This window comes from Thermobia domestica, chromosome 2 (assembly GCF_964235325.1).
Source record: "Thermobia domestica chromosome 2, izTheDome1.hap1.1, whole genome shotgun sequence".
NCBI lineage: Eukaryota > Metazoa > Arthropoda > Insecta > Zygentoma > Lepismatidae > Thermobia > Thermobia domestica.
The window spans coordinates 76746197-76764025 of NC_137455.1; the positions used below are offsets into that span (position 1 = coordinate 76746197).

The 17829-nt window shown below is 35.1% G+C and overlaps 1 protein-coding gene across 1 annotated transcript; it reads right to left on the reverse strand.

The window, feature by feature from the left end:
- Window positions 1-8222: 8222 nt before the first annotated feature.
- Window positions 8223-16323, reverse strand: LOC145679693 (cytochrome P450 6k1-like). The gene is made up of 4 exons (XM_081750267.1): window positions 15372-16323; window positions 13924-14151; window positions 11412-11663; window positions 8223-8440 (listed from the first exon to the last, which is right to left on the reverse strand). Exons 1-4 carry the CDS (start codon window positions 16303-16305, stop codon window positions 8265-8267), a joined length of 1590 nt encoding a protein of 529 aa, XP_081606393.1. The 5' UTR covers window positions 16306-16323; the 3' UTR covers window positions 8223-8264.
- Window positions 16324-17829: the final 1506 nt, after the last annotated feature.

Consider the following 17829-nt stretch of genomic DNA (forward strand, 5'->3'; position numbering starts at 1 on the left):
AGTACCATTTCCTCGGGAATGGTAAGGGAGTAAACGTAGCTACCGCGAAGCAAACCATATACAAACGAATGTCGCCATCCGCTCCTTTTTGAAATTATTTTCAATTCGAGGTGCTGGGACTACGTTCTCCTAAACCACTAGTTTAATGTTCCATTTTCTTGGGAACAGCAGGGGAGCTAATTGAGATACTTCGGAGCAAATGGGAGCAAATGAAGTAGAAGCGAATGCCACCATCCGTTCCTCTGTACCATTGGATGGGGGGCTAAAACCATGTTGTTCTTGCTCCTCCGCTTTAAAATTCTATTTTCTCGCGAACTGTAGGGGAGTAAACAGAGAAACTGTGGAGCAAATGGGAGCAAACGAAGTACAAACGAATGTCACCATCAGTTCCCCTCAGCGATTATTTTTAGTTGGGTGGGGGGCTGGGACGACGTAGTTCTTGCCCCCCTCTTTAATGTTCCATTTTCTCGGGAATGGTAAGAGCGCAAACGTAGAAACTGCGGAGCAAATGGGAGCAAACGAAGTACAAACAAATGCGACCATCTGTTCCTGTCTCTGACTGTTTTCAATTCGAGGGTCTAGGACCACCCTTTTCTGGCCCCTCAGTTTAAATTTCTATTTTCTCGAGAACGGTAGGGGAGCAAACGTAGAAACTGCGGAGCAAATGGGATCAAACGAAGTACAAACGAATGCCACCATCCGTTCCCCTCTGCTATTGGGTGGGGAGCTGACATCATGTTGTTCTGCCCCCACTTTAAATTTCTATTTTTTCGGGAACGGTAGGGGAGCAAACGTAGAAACTACGGAGCAAATGGGAGCAAACGAAGTACAAACGAATGCCACCATCAGTTCCCGTCAGCGATTATTTTTCGTTGGGTGGGGAAGCTGGGATGACGTTGTTCTGCCCCCCCCCACTTTAAAGTTCTATTTTCTCGGGAACGGTAAGGGAGCAAAAGTAGAAACTGCGGAGCAAATAGGAACGAACGAAGTACAAACGAATGCCACCATCAGTTCCCCTCAGCGATTATTTTTCGTTGAGTGGGGGGCTGGGACGACGTTGGTCTGGCCCCCCCACTTTAAGGTTCCAGTTTTCTCGGGAACGGTAAGGGAGCAAACGGAGCTACTGCGGAGCAAATGGGAGCAAACGAAGTACAAACGATTGAAATTGTTTTCGAAGAATTGCTTGATGGTGGGTAGGGGGGAAGGACTACGCATGCTTCACAATGACATGTGTCACTACTCATAGCGGCCCCATATAAAGCAAGCAGTATCGATGCTAGATATCCGTCTGGGGTATGGCATCCACGTTCACTGTAGATCTTCGTATATCTAGGGTTCGATCTCTGCTGGAACCCGATGACATTCAGACGTCAACTTAAAATGCCTCACACATGCTCCATAAGATTTGGTTCTCAAATACCACATATCAGTTCAAGGTAGAATATGTATACCAAGTAGAAAATTCTGTGTTGCCCTAGTGGTATATGGACACACATTATGCTGTTGGAAGATGAGATCCCGCAAAAGTGTCCAGATAAGATCAGAAGATAGGATTTCGATTATGACATAGTAGTTATATTTTTCTGAGTGATGTTTGTTGCCTCATTACAAAATGCTAGGATTAATATTCTTTTCCAAATGTAAAGGTGCCGGAAGTACAACTTATTTCTATGAAACAAGACATGTGTTTTCTTGAAAGTATAAGAAATGGTCCTATTAGATGAAATTGAAATTAGTGAAGAGTAAGGTGAAAAAAAATTCCATTAAAATATTTCCTTCGCTTCTATAATTCGAATCCTTAATAACTGTATTCCTTTTCCCTTGTAATTAAGTGAGGGTAGGAAAAATGTAAATACAATAGAGAGTAAGTTTGTGGTTTAGCATCCCTTATCAACCCCGACTCAAAATAAAATTTTGATCTTCAATTTAGCGTGGTACCCAAACTCCATGTAATTCCACCTGGCGTCAAACCAAGGTGCCGGAAGTACAACTTATTTCTATGAAACAAGACATGTGAATACAAGGTGGAGATGCTGACTGTTTAGTTATGAGTTATCTACAGAAGTGGGAGAGATATCTTTTGCCCTGGTATATTGCTTAGTTCTTAATTACTTTCATGTGATCCCTAATAAACTTAATAGGTCTCTATGAATGTGCATTGCATTGTCATTATTGACCGGAAACCCACCGAAAATAAATAGTACACCATTCAGACTTCATAAATGCTTCAAATGACAATAAAAGGAAAATGAGCACTCAAAAGAGCGTCATACAAGCGCCTATAATCGAAATGAGCTGAAGACGAGAGTTAACTAGAGATGAAACGGGCATGTAATCGGAGCTCACCGATTCGCTCATTTAATATATTAGATTTCCATCAAGATTCAGGTCTCATGTGCTATAGTATATAACCTAGAGGTAAAATGGGAACGAAATGGAGTGACTATACAACCTCGTCCAGGGAAGCCGAGAAAGTTGTCTCATAGTGACCTGTCGAGTCTCAGACGCATAGTAAAAGTACACCGGGAAAAGTTGATGGTCATTGTAGCCCAGGGGTGTAGCCAGCAGTTTTATGTAGGAGGGGCCCGTCGTTTTTGAAGGGGGGGGGGGCAGCTACAATGTACAAAGCCAAAGAAATTGTGTTGCAGCTAGTGCTCTTCAGGCCTGGAAAAAACGGAAAATTTTAGTTTCTTTCCGGAAAACTAAAAAGCTGGTTTTTAGTTTTTATTATTATTATTATTATTATTATTATTATTATTATTATTATTATTATTATTATTATTATTATTATTATTATTATTCGTTTTTTCTCCATAAATTATATTCCAGGTAGTTTTTTATTATGTTTAACCAATAACTACTGTCCTCGCCAAACGTTATACCTTTCTGTATAACTATTTTAGTTTAAGCCCTTGTGTCTTCATAAGACTGATTTTCTTTGAAATTTCACTTAATTTCTTTAAAATTTCCTGACAAAAATATTTATTTATTATTCGTCACTAAAAAAAACATAATTTTATTAAAAACTATACTGTTTTAGGGGCACTCCACATATTTCGTAACGCTATTTTTGACCAATTTTTACCTCCTTCTCCTCCTTGTCACACTTCGTAACGCAAGGCCGAATCTCTTCAACTTTGTTACGTAACACTTTTTGTTTTTTCACCAATTTTGATTATTTTGGGGGTTATTACAATAAAAAACTATTTTTAATGGTAGAAGTTGTTATTACAAAATGCTTATATTATTGTGAATATATTTGTAGCATTTTTCGCCAACAAATCAAAGTACTAAAAAATGGTAGACACGTAATAATATTTTAACCCCATAAGGTTGTTTAATTAACCAATCCTAATTCTTTAAAACTACTGTAGTTTCCCTAAGAGAATCACACCCATCATTTTAGGTCACTTGTGATTGGCAAGGAGAAAGTACTGCGGAAGATGCAGTTAAAACAGGATCTAAAGAAATAACATCGACCTCTTCTTCCGAGATCCAGGATGCTTCGTGCATTTGAAGTTCACCAGTGCCAACGACGCAAAGTTCTGTTTCTCGTCGACCACAGATTAGAAGTGGTTGCACACGTGAAGAAGCAGGGACATCGCGTTTGTGAACAATTTTTCGAGCATCTTGTTTGGACTTTGGACTTCAGTTTACCACTTTACAAATTCTTCTTGTCCTAAAACAGTGCGAGAATGCAAATAAATTCGATTTCTTCAGAAATATTCAAATTCAAAAATTGAAAAAAAAAGTACGATATTAATATCTGACGAATTATAATATCTTTCGGTTTTTAATATCTTTTGGTCTGCAAATCGTGGATCATTACATCGCGGAAAATATTATTTCACGAAAAAGAGTTTTTTCTGTTTCACATGCGAAACTTCTGAAAAGAAAAGAGTGGGTAACGATTCGAATCAAAAGTTTTAAATAATATTCTCAAAAATAGCAATACGGGTGGGAACGCGGAGGAATTTTAAAGCGGTGGTTACTATCACTAACAACTAACTCCAGAAAAGCGTGTGTCATAAATGCAATGCTGTGATAGCCACAAAACGGAGTTTTATTGTATTGCAATACACACAGAGTTCCTCACCAGTCATGCTGGCGTCTAGTGCATCTTGGAATCCCTACTATATGATTCAATTTGTATAGGCTATAGTTCACAGATTTCCAAAATAATGGAAAAATCTATCTATCTATCAATATATATATATATATATATATATATATATATATATATATATATATATATATATATATATAGATAGATAGATAGATAGATAGATAGATAGATAGATAGATAGATAGATAGATAGATATGTAATGAAAGTGACTACATTTGTAAGTTAACCACCCGACCGATCACGATCAAATTTTCAACATAGATGAGTTTCGGGCCTGGGATGGGTTTTATCGCTTCACTTTGAAGGTGCACTTTGAAGAGAAGGGGAAGATATGTAAAAATGATCGAAAATGACCAATATTAATGTCGAATCCATAGTTTTCGGGGTGGCTGATATGAACAATGACACTTCCAAACTGAAAAACCGAATAACGTTGTTTTTACCAAATTTTTCATCTGATATAAATGTTTTTTTTATATATTAGTTACAGGTAATGCAGGCCTACTTACAAAACAGTTTAGTACCATTGTTGTATGGTAGTATTTATAGTACCTTGTTAAAACATTTGTTTTCAAACTGTCAAATATAAATCGCAGTAAATTGTGAAATCTGCTGTCAAAAGAAAAAGTACACCATACTATTTTCCGATCGGTGTAAGGAAGAGATACCATACTATTTTTCAATTGGTATGATAAAATAGTATTTTTCCATACTATTTTACAGTAAATTATTAATTATATGTAAACTTTGTTATTTTTAAGTGCCTGAAACGAGGTAATCTTACGATGATGCTTTAAAAGTTGGTCATTTGGGGAGGGGGGCTGGCCCCGATGGGTCCCCCTTGGCTACACCCCTGTTGTAGCCTCATTAGTCCGGTCGGCATCTGAGTGCCATGCCAGTACATGTCTATTCCTCACGAGGTGTTACAACTGGGGTACAATGGGCAAGCTGCAGCCAATAATCCAGGGATAACAAAAACGAACAAGTGCCGTCAATTACAATGGTACAAAACCCAGCGCGAATTGACAGTGGGACAGTCAGGGGTGTAGCCAGAAGGTTCGTGTTGGGGGGGCCGTCGTTTTTGAGGGGGGGCCAGCTACAATGTAAAAAGCCAAAAAAAATGTGTTGCTGCTAGTGTTTTTGAGGCCTGAATGAAAGGAAAATTTTGGTTTCCTTCTGGAAAACTAAAAACACTATTTTAGCTTCTTATTATTATTATTATTATTATTATTATTATTATTATTATTATTATTATTATTATTATTATTATTATTATTATTATTATTATTATTATTATTATTATTATTATTTTCTCCATAAATTATATTCGATAGTTTTTATTATGCTTAACCAAGAACTACTGTCCGGGACCAAACGCTATACTTTTGTGCATAACTATAAAGGTAACCAAGAAAGTTCTGTCCCTTTTCGTGGAGGTCTGTGTTCAATTGGACCTCACACCGTGAGTTGAATGCGAGTGGAGATAAGACAAAGGTCAGTTGTTGGTGTGGGTATATCCAACATACTACCTGGTTGTGGCAATTCAGATACACCGTGAACTTACATAAAGACAGAGGGAACATGGGACATCCAGAGAGCGTCATAAGAGCATGTATGCTGAACGAGTTCAAATGGAGGTCAAACACCGCTGTAGCGGGACAGAAAAAATGAAATGAAATCTTTGAGTTTTACGTCCCACGGTTATGCCGGTTAGGCTAAAGGAGACGGTGATGATGAGAGATGAGTGAAATGGTGGAATGAAGAAAGTGGGAGGAAACGGGAGAACCCCGAGAAAACCCACGAGCACGGTGTTTGTCCACCACAAAGTTCACATGGCGGGGGCTGGGATCGAACCCGCGACCCCAAGCACCAGAGGTGAACGCTCTACCACTGAGCCACCGCGCCCCCTATCGGGACAGAAAATATGCAGGGCCTTTGGTGAGGGTGTCGTGACGACGCGGACAGTGCAGCGATGGTTTAACAAGTTTATGGACGATGACGAAATACCCGAAAACACCACGTGCCGGAAGACCAACACATGTACAAAGAGGAACTGGCGCTACAATTCAGTGTGTGAAGAAACCATTCGGCAGCACATCCATCAACTTGGGAAGCACTACAAGTTGGGTCGATGGGTCTCACATGGTTTGACTCCGGGCCAGAAGGCAACGCGACAGTCGCCTGTGTTTATTTACTATTTCGGAGCGATTTCTGGACAGGGTGTTGACATGTGATAAAAAGTGGGCCCAATACGAAGCTCCACGGCGCCGTCATCATTGTTTAGCATCCCATGAAGCGATTTCAAAACACCCGAAACCAGCACAGTACCAGAAGAAGGTCCTTCTTTGTGTTTGGTGCATCATGCATCGGGAACTGCTACCAGCTGGTCAGAGTATCAATGCAACTGTGTAGTGTCAGCAGTTGAGCTGTGCTCAACAAAAACTCAAAACTCTGGAGCCATCACTTCTGATTGCAAATGGGTCCTCGTTTACGGAACAACACTAAGTCCCACGTGGCTAGGATGACTTAGGACACCATTCTCCTCCTTGGATGGGAAACAATATTGCAACCACTATATTCCCCGGGTATTGAACCGTCCGATTATCACCTGTTTCATTCTTTGGACAATCACCTTAGAGGACGCCAGTTCAAATCCCTAGTAAAAGTCCAAAATGCACCTTCTTCGTTTCACGGCGCACCAAGTTCTACCGCGATGGATTCCATGGCCTCCTAGAACGTTTTCAGAAGGTCGTCGATGCTGATGGGGACTATTTTTGATCTTCCAGGTTAGGTGACATATCGATGTTCGAAGGTGGTGGGTGAAAAGCAACAAAACTTTTCTTGGTTACCTTTATATTTAAATTTAAGACCTTGTATATAGAACCTATCTACACAAGATTGATTTTCTTTGAAATTTCACTTAATTTCTTTACGGTTTCCTGACAAAAATATTTATTTATCATTCGTGACTAAATGAAAAACATAATTATTTTATTACATTGAGTAGAAATAAAAGAGAGAGCGAATGAAATCCAAATTGAATAAAAACATTGTTTCTCACCAAATTTTCCATCCTCTATGTCTTTTAAAACACTTGTTAAAGCGTATACCGTACTTACAAATCAGTTTAGTACCTTTGTTTTATGGCTGTATTTATAGTATCTTGTTAAAATGTTTGTCTTCAAACTGTCAAATATAAATCGCAGTAAATTGTGTAATCTGCTGTCACAAAAAAGTATCCTATTTTTCGATCGGTATAAGGAAGAGATACCATACTATTTTTCGATCGGTATGGAAAAACAATATTTCTCCATACTATTTTACCGTAAATTATTAATTGTCAATAAACTTTGTTACTTTTAAATGAATGAAGCGAGATAATTTTACTATGATGTTTTAAAAGCTGGTCATTTGGGGGGGCCAGGAAACCATTTGGGGGGGCCCGGCCCCGATGCCCCCCCCCTTGGCTACACCCCTGGGGACAGTGGAAGAGCATAATATGGGATGACGAGTCGTTATGTGTTGTGGCAATCCGATGGACGAGTGTGAGCTTGACATGGGCGCTATTTACCAAAATGTATTGTTCATTCTGTGAAATTTGGTGGTGGAAGGATCTTGGTGCGGGTCTGTTTTTCATGGATTGGACTGGAACCACTGGTTTTGGAGCCTAGGACATTAAATGCCGACGTCTATCAAACAATTATAGTCAATTCTGTGCTACCTACCCTTTGGCAATTGTTTTGTAGTGGGGAGTTTGGGTTTCATCATGCTAATACCAGCATCCATAAAGCGCGTGCCATCACAGAGTGGTTTAAGGAAATGAAGGTGCAGTACTCGCCTGCTGGCCCAAATTGTAATACCTGCCGAAGTTTACCACAACCTTATCGAACGTTTTCCTAGAAGGGTCGAGGTTGTCATTACGACGAATTGTGGATGTATGGCGTATCTGACTCCTTGTCAGCACAAGTTAAGCACGTTCTTATGGATATCCGGTCATTAATGGCAATGTAATTATCAGAAATTGAGGAACGAAAGTAAACTACAATTAAGAAAACAATGCATAATAAGAAATGTTTTATTTACAAGGTATTTTCATATATTTGCATTGATTATCAGGCGTACTTTGTATATTAAAAATTAGCTATAATTTCTTCTTTTAACAAGCTTGAAGAACATATGATGCCTTGGATTGCTTGTCCATTGTTTTGGGTTGAATTCGACAGTCAATGGCGTCTTCTCACATTTATGAATCTCAAAATTCCGTACCGTGTACACAAGAGCTGTTTTGGCTTCTGCCCTTGCAAATCGCATACCTAAAATTAAATAAACATTTTTAATGTGTTAGGAATTTTCTTCAGAAGATTTCTACAAGTAGAACATAGTGCAATATGAATAGAAAAATATTCATAGAATAGACAATTCGCATAGCATTCATTAGACAATGTACTATTACACAGTATTAAGACGCATGTCGATAATGGCAAATGATTATTATCTATGTTATTTCATAGTAAGGGAATATGACATATCTTGGATATAAATGGGAGTATTTTTAATATATAATGATAAGAAAAATCTAAAAATCAAGGATAATTGTCGAGGAGATATTTAAGATATTGTTCTAATTTATGAATTATATTTCCAAATTTTAAAACTTTTTTGCTTTATTTTTGGGCCTGTAATGTATTACATTTAAAACATAATTATTCCAGCCCTATTTAAGTCATGATTTGATCTTACAATGAAAGTTAAAAGTACGCGACTTCACATTTGTAAGAATTAGAATTTAACGTTAATTAACGAGTTATGTGGTTTTCTGCCTTTACTTTAAAAATTTCAGCATTGCAAAGTAACAAGTAATTAACATCTTAGTAATGTATTTGTGTTATATGAATAATAGTCCACAATTAATTAATTTGTACCTAATATATTCGTTTGCTATTCCATAATAAGATTATGATGCGTTCTACTGTATGTTAACAATCCTGCTTTATATATATTAGGACAGTAAGTCCCTACTATACATTCTTTATTCTTTAGATCTTTGGATCATATATATATTCTTTAGATCATGAGTTATGTCTTTTAAGATTTAAAATTGAAAGGTGCATCTGTTAAAATTACTTTTATATCCCTTCCATTATTACAGAAAATTACCATATTCTTTTTGTTTCTTCGCGAGATTCGAAGTTCGACTATCAGTTATGTAAAGCTGCTTCAAAGTAATATGCATAGGAAGTAGAAAACTATTGCATGATGTTGTACCGGAGAGTCACAATTTACATGCAGCATAAATTGTATAAATAATAATAATAATAATAATAATAATAATAATAATAATAATAATAATAGTATATTGCTATTGCAATTCTTGTATTGTTTTTAGGATAAAATGTAAATTCTTGCATCTGTCCTTTCAGAATAAATATGTTATATTCGTGTTTAGAAATGGAAGTTTGTACACAATATTATAGTTACCATTTGTGCTGTTATGATTTTGAAGTGGAATACCTAAAGAATTCTGTATCTGATGTTAAAGAAACTAATCAATATGCAATGAAATTGATTATTAACCTATTAACAACATTAGAAACATTAACACCAAATTGGAAGGCGTTATAAACTCAGTTGCAATATCAATTTCATGTAAGAACTACAGACAGATTAGGAGAAAAATCGAGTTCAAGATAAGAAATGTGTGTACCAAGTTTTGTATTGATAAATGGAATTTACATGAGGGAAAAGCTTGTATACCAATACACGCTTTTCCCTCATACCTATTCTGTCTACAATACAAAACTTGATACACATATTTCTTATCCCCTATATTTCGAGATACATCTTCCCCCTATATTTCGAGTATTTTTCGAGATGCATTTGGATTGTGTGCTTTTACCCAGAAGGGTCCAAAGTTGATGGTAGGGATTTCTGGAGGGAATTTTCCCAACATTTCTCAAGTTTCCCTATTCAAGTACGTTATGGGCCCCAATACATAGCACCTCTGGAAAGCATGTTTCATGCTGAAAAGAATGAAATATAAACCACGACTTTCCAATGAACAGTGTTGACGCATTAGCTTTTCCACTGCGAGTTTACGATTTTCTTTATACTAATAGGGTTAATGGGCTCCAGGGACTTACTCCGTTGTCCATAGCACCTATTTTTGTGCATGAACATATCTTTGTTATGTTTATCGAATGAACTAGGTTTGATTCGGATATCCAGATGACAGGTTCATGTCCGTTCCTAATAAGAATTTCTCCTCATGGGTCCATACGGACTTCTTATATTATCTTGGTGTCAGAAATCATGTTTCAAACGTTCATGGTGTTGTTTTGAAACACTCAGTACACACATTTATCCCTTATTTTCTAATTCACAAATCTACGTGCCCATACAATCTCCCAATGATAGTTTATACTGAATGATAAAGAAATCCTCGTATTGTTTTCTGTTGTGTAGCTGCTCTTCGTAAGTTATATCAGATAATAGTTTAAATAGGATTATGCCGATACAAGAATTCAAAGATACTGACTGATAGTTTAACTAATAATTACGATAATTGTGATCCGGCTACTATAATACTTATTTCAGTTATATTTAGGGTAATGATAGACAAATCATATCAAACTACTTATTCAGTAAATAATTACAAATTAGTGATATGATATATTGATTTATAAGCTATATCGAAATATATATGTCGAGAGGAGCTAAATTTATATTAATATATTTCCTACAATTTTACTTCTTCATATTAAAAATCACTAGTAATCAAGCGAGAAAACAAACATTGCCCATAAAATAGTTATTATACTGAATTATTAAATGCAGCAATTTTATTTATATTTTTTTTTTACCATTTTGAAAGCTCAAAATGTCATGACTTACAATTTACACTGTTGTGATAGCAATGGGATCGTAAAATGACCTTTTAATTTAATATCTAATAATACTTGAAAGAAGAAAATAAAAATCACTGCATCAAAAACTTAAAATAATATATTAATATGGATAGTTGAATAATTATTACATGTAGAATGAATACGCATTACCATTCTTAACTACATTGTCTAGTGTCAAGATTGAACTCTCATTTGCCAAAATTTGCAATCGCATGTAATTAGAGCATGTAATACAAATATAAGGTAACACGATACAAATAGAAGAACTTATGTATAAATAATGACAATGACATGAAAACTTTAAACACACATTAAAGATCAGAAATAAACAAAATATTTTTTTCTTAATTGTTTTGTTCATATTATCTGGGTTCCTTACCCATGCACATTCGTGGTCCTTCTCCAAAAGGTAAATACGAGAATTTTGGTCTACTTCTTTTGGCTTCCTCCGTAAATCTTTCTGGATCGAATTTTTCCGGGTTCGGATAATACTTGGGGTCATGGTGAAGTCCAGAGACAGATATCACAATTGTCATTCCCTTCTCAACAATAGCCTTTGTACCTGCCACTTGGTATCTCTTGGTGCACAATCTGTTGATGAAAGGCACTGGAGGGTATTTTCTTAACGTTTCTAAAAAAAATAAAAAAAAAGATAAGAAAATATAAATTCTTAAAAATATTTCAGAAAAGAAGATTAACACTTTCCACTTTCAATATCACATATAAAAGGAGAATGAAAAGAAAAGAAAGAAAGAATTATATGTCACACAATATAACAAATGCAAAGTCTTTTATGTTAAAACTATAGATTCAATGTTTTTAAAAGACACATGTGTTTATGAGTTAAGAGCTTATTTTGAAATTTCTGCGTATCTGTGAACTTTCAATTGTCTGAATTGAGAAGTGAAAATTATTTTCACTTTACCATTTCAACGAGACGGATATTATAAAGTAGTATTCCCTATTTCTAATTTTTGAAAAAAATAACATTGTATTGACATCATCAGCAATATCCACGTGAAATTTGAGTATTTCGCTTCACTTAAATGCAGCCAAATGCAAGAAAGATTTCTCATACAGAATGTAAATTCACCGAAAATATATAAAGAATATACCGATAATATACTTATCTCTACAAATGAAAGAATATTAATAAGTGTTCACCATAGTATTATCTAATATGTATTCACCATAGTATTATTTATTTATTATTTGATATTTAAAAATATCACATAATTTTTAGCATTATCAGCATATTACAATACCTTCATGCAGTGTTTCTTCCAGACAAGTTTTTTTTTGTGGGCACTGCCCCCCCCCGGAGCTCTGAGAGTGCTTCCCCGGAGGAGACCAAAATAATACATCTATAATATAATAATAAAAAGAATAGTACAAGGAGTGCCCCCCGTACTACTAAGTGTGGCCCCCGGAACATTTCTTCTGAAAGAAACACTGCCTTCATGTGTGAAATTCCTATTGCAATTCAGGGGAAATAGTGTTAACAAATGATGTATAGGCTAATACGTGCGGGATAATAATCCATTACTTGTAACCAAAGATTAAAAGAGACAGGAAAAACACCTTTTTGAGAAAAATATTCGCTGCTTTCCCCCCCCCCCCCTGAGAAATTTTACTTTCTTTCTTTTTTTCTTAAAAAAGATATCAATTTTAATGAAGAAAGATCAATTCGTTCCACGTTTATTTTTCTACTATAACACAAAATAAAATTTAATTACTGTATTCTGAAGAAAAGGATCATGAAATATTCAAGAATCAAAGAAAAATCAGTTACTCGATTGGAAAGAAAAAAGGAAAATCATTAAATGCAGTGGGTTTCCTAGTTCCTACGAATGCTTGTAGAGCATTAAAGAATAATTTTCAACAACATAAATGTTTTAGTAAATATTTTAATAGTGTTAACAATATTTGTTCTGATTATGCAGTAGTTAGATTTCGTAGAACATCATTATTGTTCATATTGGATGATTCGAATTGGAGTTGAGTTTACCGTCCATTTCAGCAGCGAGGCTATGTAAGACTTGATATAGTAACCTACAGATTAACGTAGGATTCGAACCACATGAGCTCCCGCCGAAAATTGAACCCGGGTCTCCCACGCCAAAGGCATGTATGTTAACTACATAGCCATGATGAAGCTCACTATCGTTTACAATACATGCATAAACTAAAATTTCAGTTAGTACGTTTTAGGAGCTAAAGACACATTTTATGAAGAAGACTACCCGGAACTAATCTATTCATCTATCTATCTATTTACATAGCATTTATTCAGATCGTTAAAATTTGAGATAAATGTACAATAAATGAAATTAAATCTTTGAGTTTTACGTCCCACGATTATGCCGCCTAGGCAAAAGGAGACAGTGATGATGAGAAATGAATGAAATGGTACAATGGAGAAAGTGGGAGGAAATGGAAGAACCACGAGGAAACCCACGCACACGGTGTTTGTCCACCACAAAGGTCACTTGGCGCGAGCTGAAATCGAATGATCGCTATACCACTGAGCCACCGCAGCCCACAAATGTACAATAACTAAACGTAACAACTTATCTTTCAAATTACATAAAAAAGAAACACATTTTTCTGAAACAGGAAAACATACAACACGACTATACTATCAAAAATTTAATTTTCTTTACTAATTTCGTCTTTTATGTCTCTATCCATTAGCCTTATGTGCCAGTTAAAATTATAAACATACTATAAATATTCGCTCGTGCCCGTATCATGTTTGAAATTGGAAATTGGTCTATGAGTATTTTCTCAATTTGTCCCAACTCGACAATAATTTACCTTCAGTATGGCTTCCTAATATCTTGGTTATAGTAATATTATCCAAAACTTATACGAAAAAGCGTGATACCTACCTGAAACTACTTGATCTAAGTATTCCATTTCTTGTAGTACTTCATAGTCAAACAGACCATTGTGACGTTCTAATACAGTGTCTATCTCCTTCCGTAACTTCTCTTGAACATCCTGATTCTGAGCCAGTTCGAAGCAAGCAAGCTGTAGCGTAATGCTAGTTGTTTCAAATCCAGCCATGTGAATGGTAGCAACTATTCCTACGATGTCATGGTCTTTCATGGATTTATCTAATATTTAAGAAGAAAATACGACATATAATAGACTATTAAGGAAAGAAAGAACTTTATACAGTAATACAAATAATTTTGAAAGGTTGCTAGGCCTTCCCCTAAATATTTGAAAGAAATAATTTAAGCAAAAAAATTCGAATCTATTAACTACTAACTTAGTTATTGCTTTAAATGCAAATGAAGGTCAGGTCCAAGTTATAGATCATTTCGAGCAAGTTAAAGATTATATTATAAACTTCAACCAAGTTAAAGATTATTTTATAAACTTCAACCAGTTAAAGATTATATTATAAAGTTAAACCAGTTAAAGATTATATTATAAACTTAAACCAAGTTAAAGGTTATATTATAAACTTCAACCAAGTAAAAGATTATATTATGAACTTCAACCAAGTTAAAGGTTATATTATAAACTTCAACCAAGTTAAAGATTATATTATAAACTTCAACCAAGTTAAAGATTATATTATAAACTTCAACTAAGTTAAAGATTATATTATAAACTTAAATCAAATTAAAGCTAATTATGAATTTATTCGATAAAAGTACAACCATTGTGTAAATTTAATGATTAACTTTGAAAGAGTTTAGTATAGCATTCCAATACTCATATTCACTCAATTGAGAGAGTTCCCTCATAATTATTGCTTATCATTCTCGCCTTTGGTTTAGTGGAAGATCTGGGGTTGATTCTCAATGGAATGTCATGTGTCTTGAACTTGACATTAATCTGTAGAACTATGTCTTATATAATCTATATGCTGACAATTAACGTTAAATTCGAAACAAATAAATAACCCAAAAAGAATTGAGAATCAAACCAATGATAATGTTATATGTAATTTAAACATTACAGTATATGTTTTAATGTCTTGTGTCTTTTAAGAGTAATATTATGAACGCTAATAGGGCTTCTTGTTTCCAAAAGGGATTTTACGAGAAGTTTCCATTCTAGAGAAATACTGTTTTTTATATAGTAATAAATAATTAAGACGCTTTTAGAAATTTTCAACACTTTAGTATAATTTAAAACGAGTAAAACATAAATAATAGTTATGATAATATCTGTCAAGTACAGTAGCAAGAATTCAAAAATAAACAAGCAATTCTAAGCTGAACATTTAGACAAGAAATAGCATTAATATTATAGCAGAACATGAACATCTTAAATACCTCGGTATAAATATTAAATAAATTTTGTTTAGACTATTACTCACATGAAGATAAATAGTTGTCCTTAACTGCGTCTGAGATTTCAGGATTCTTTTCAGCTTCTTCGTACAGCATTCCTCGTTCCTTCTTCAGTTGAATTAGGACATCCAGGAAATCATTCCTTGAAACGTGGTTTTTCTCCCGATACTCAATATTATTTTGTACAAGCTGTCTAAAAAATTCATCACAGTCTCTTTCAACAAGGGACAAATTTAATTTTTTCAATAAACCAGGGAAAAACACATAACCAAAGAATCCCATTATGCGACGAATAGAAGGTTCTAGAACTTTCCTTGATATTCTACGAAATTCACACGCAGGATTCATTAGACTTTTGGCTTCCACACCAAAAGCCGTACTTTGTATTACGTCAATAGAGAAACATTCGAACATATCTGTCATATCAACCACAGTACCAGAATCTTGAACAACCTCACTAAGTTTCTTTTCTAATCGTCGCCCTATTTCACACACGAAATGATGCATTTTCTTTACCTTTCCGGTTGACAAAAGAGGAGCTATTTTCTTATGCGTAAATTTCCATTTGTCTCCTCTAAGGAAAAATATTGTTCTTGCTGCTAGGGGATCAATATCTTCATCAATCATTAATGGCAAATCTGTGAAAGAATCAAAATCTTTGACCAAAATGTTTTTAATGATTTCTGGATCTCGAAACATAATCACAGGTTCTTGCATGACGTATAGACCTACAATTCCTTTCCCGTCATGTTTGTGATGCATGTCTTTCACCAAATCTCCAATGAATCTTTTGAAGAAGAAGAACTCTAACATGTTTCCAAAGAAAGGAATGGGCGGCTCAAAGGGAATTCCCCTTTTCTTCCAGTAATGGTAGTTCCTCGTGAACCAGTAATAGGCTGCTACGAGAAAACATACAGCAATTACCATCCAATCAAGAATCGGGATACCAATCAATGCCATAGTGGTGCCTTTTGTTTACTTCAGCCAGACACCTAAAATAAAATAAAACAACAGTAAGTTTTATTCCAGAATGCAGTATTCAGTAGAATGTCTCTAAATGCAACAATGCAAAGACTGTGAATGTTAAATACATAGTTCGACATCAATACCATATATCATAGAGCAGATCTCAAAAGTTTACTGCATTTCTGACCTAGCACACAATTGTCAATTAACTCATTTTCATTTTAAATATTACACATTCTAATTTTAAACACTATATCGTTGTCTGACAGAAATCATCAATTCCAAACTGTTAGTTTTGAGATGTAGCTAATTTAAAGTTAGAAAACCATTGTTAGGCAATACTAATTAATGCCAATTTATGTTTTATGTTCTTTCTAGTTTTATGTTATGTATATTCTTACGCCTACCCAGAATTTCATTGTTCTTGTGCTGTTCAGTTTTCCGTATTGAAGTACAAAAGCTTAAGTTTAAGGAGTTAGTGACTTCTGCCAGAGCCTCATCGATATTGGAGAAATACAGTTCTGTAATATGTAATTATTATATTTGAGAAACATGATTTTTAAACATTGATACTATGTAATAGTTTCCAAATTAGGAATTGTCACGACACAAATCATTATGGAATTAACTCCTAATAACTACACAGTAAAATAATTATAATTGAAGTATACTAAACACTTCTTTTATGTATTTTTTTTTCATTTTAATTATCCTTTAAAGTTGTATTCATTTGCTACACGATTAGTTCAGAAGTAGTCTTTTGTACATAGTTCGATTAGAGTAAAAGTAATTTTTAAAGTAGATCAAAGAGTGTAACGTTCTCATGGTAGTTTCGATTTTTCCTGCTAGTCTACAAACATTAGAAAATTGGCGAATGCACATTCCCTCCACTTTCCTATTTCTTTTCAGTGTCCTTATTTCCCTTTTCCATGTCCTTGCCCCATTTCCCCTCTGTTTCTCCATTTTCCCTTCTTTCTCCATGTCCTTGTTCCATTTTCCGGCTCTTCCTCCACTTTCTCTCTTCTTTCACCATGTTCTTGCTTCACTTTTTCACGTCCTTGCTCCATTTTCCCGCTGTTTTTTCGTTTTCTCCTTTCTTTCCCCCACGTCCTTACTCCATTTTCCCTCTCTTTCTCCACTTCTTTCTTGTAGCCTCAAGTTCTTGCTCCATTTTCCCACGTTCTTGCTTCATTTTCGCTCTTCCTTCTCTTTCACAGATTTTTTCTCAACTTTCCCATCTTTCCTTCACTTTCGCTTCTTTCCCTGACGCCCTTCCTCCACTGCAAACACTGTCAACGCCCAGTTTCCATTAATTTGCAGTCCATAAATACTAGACAGAAGTTAAGTACTTTGATTTTGTTCTAAGCAAGTAGCTGATAAATTTAAGATAAATTTAATTATTTTTTTATGAATTTGAAATGTAAAAGTTTATTTGCACACTGATAAGCAACGCAACTACGCTTGTTGTCGCCCGAGGCAAGAACTCGCCTCAGCTCCCCCCTGACCAACCAAACCAAA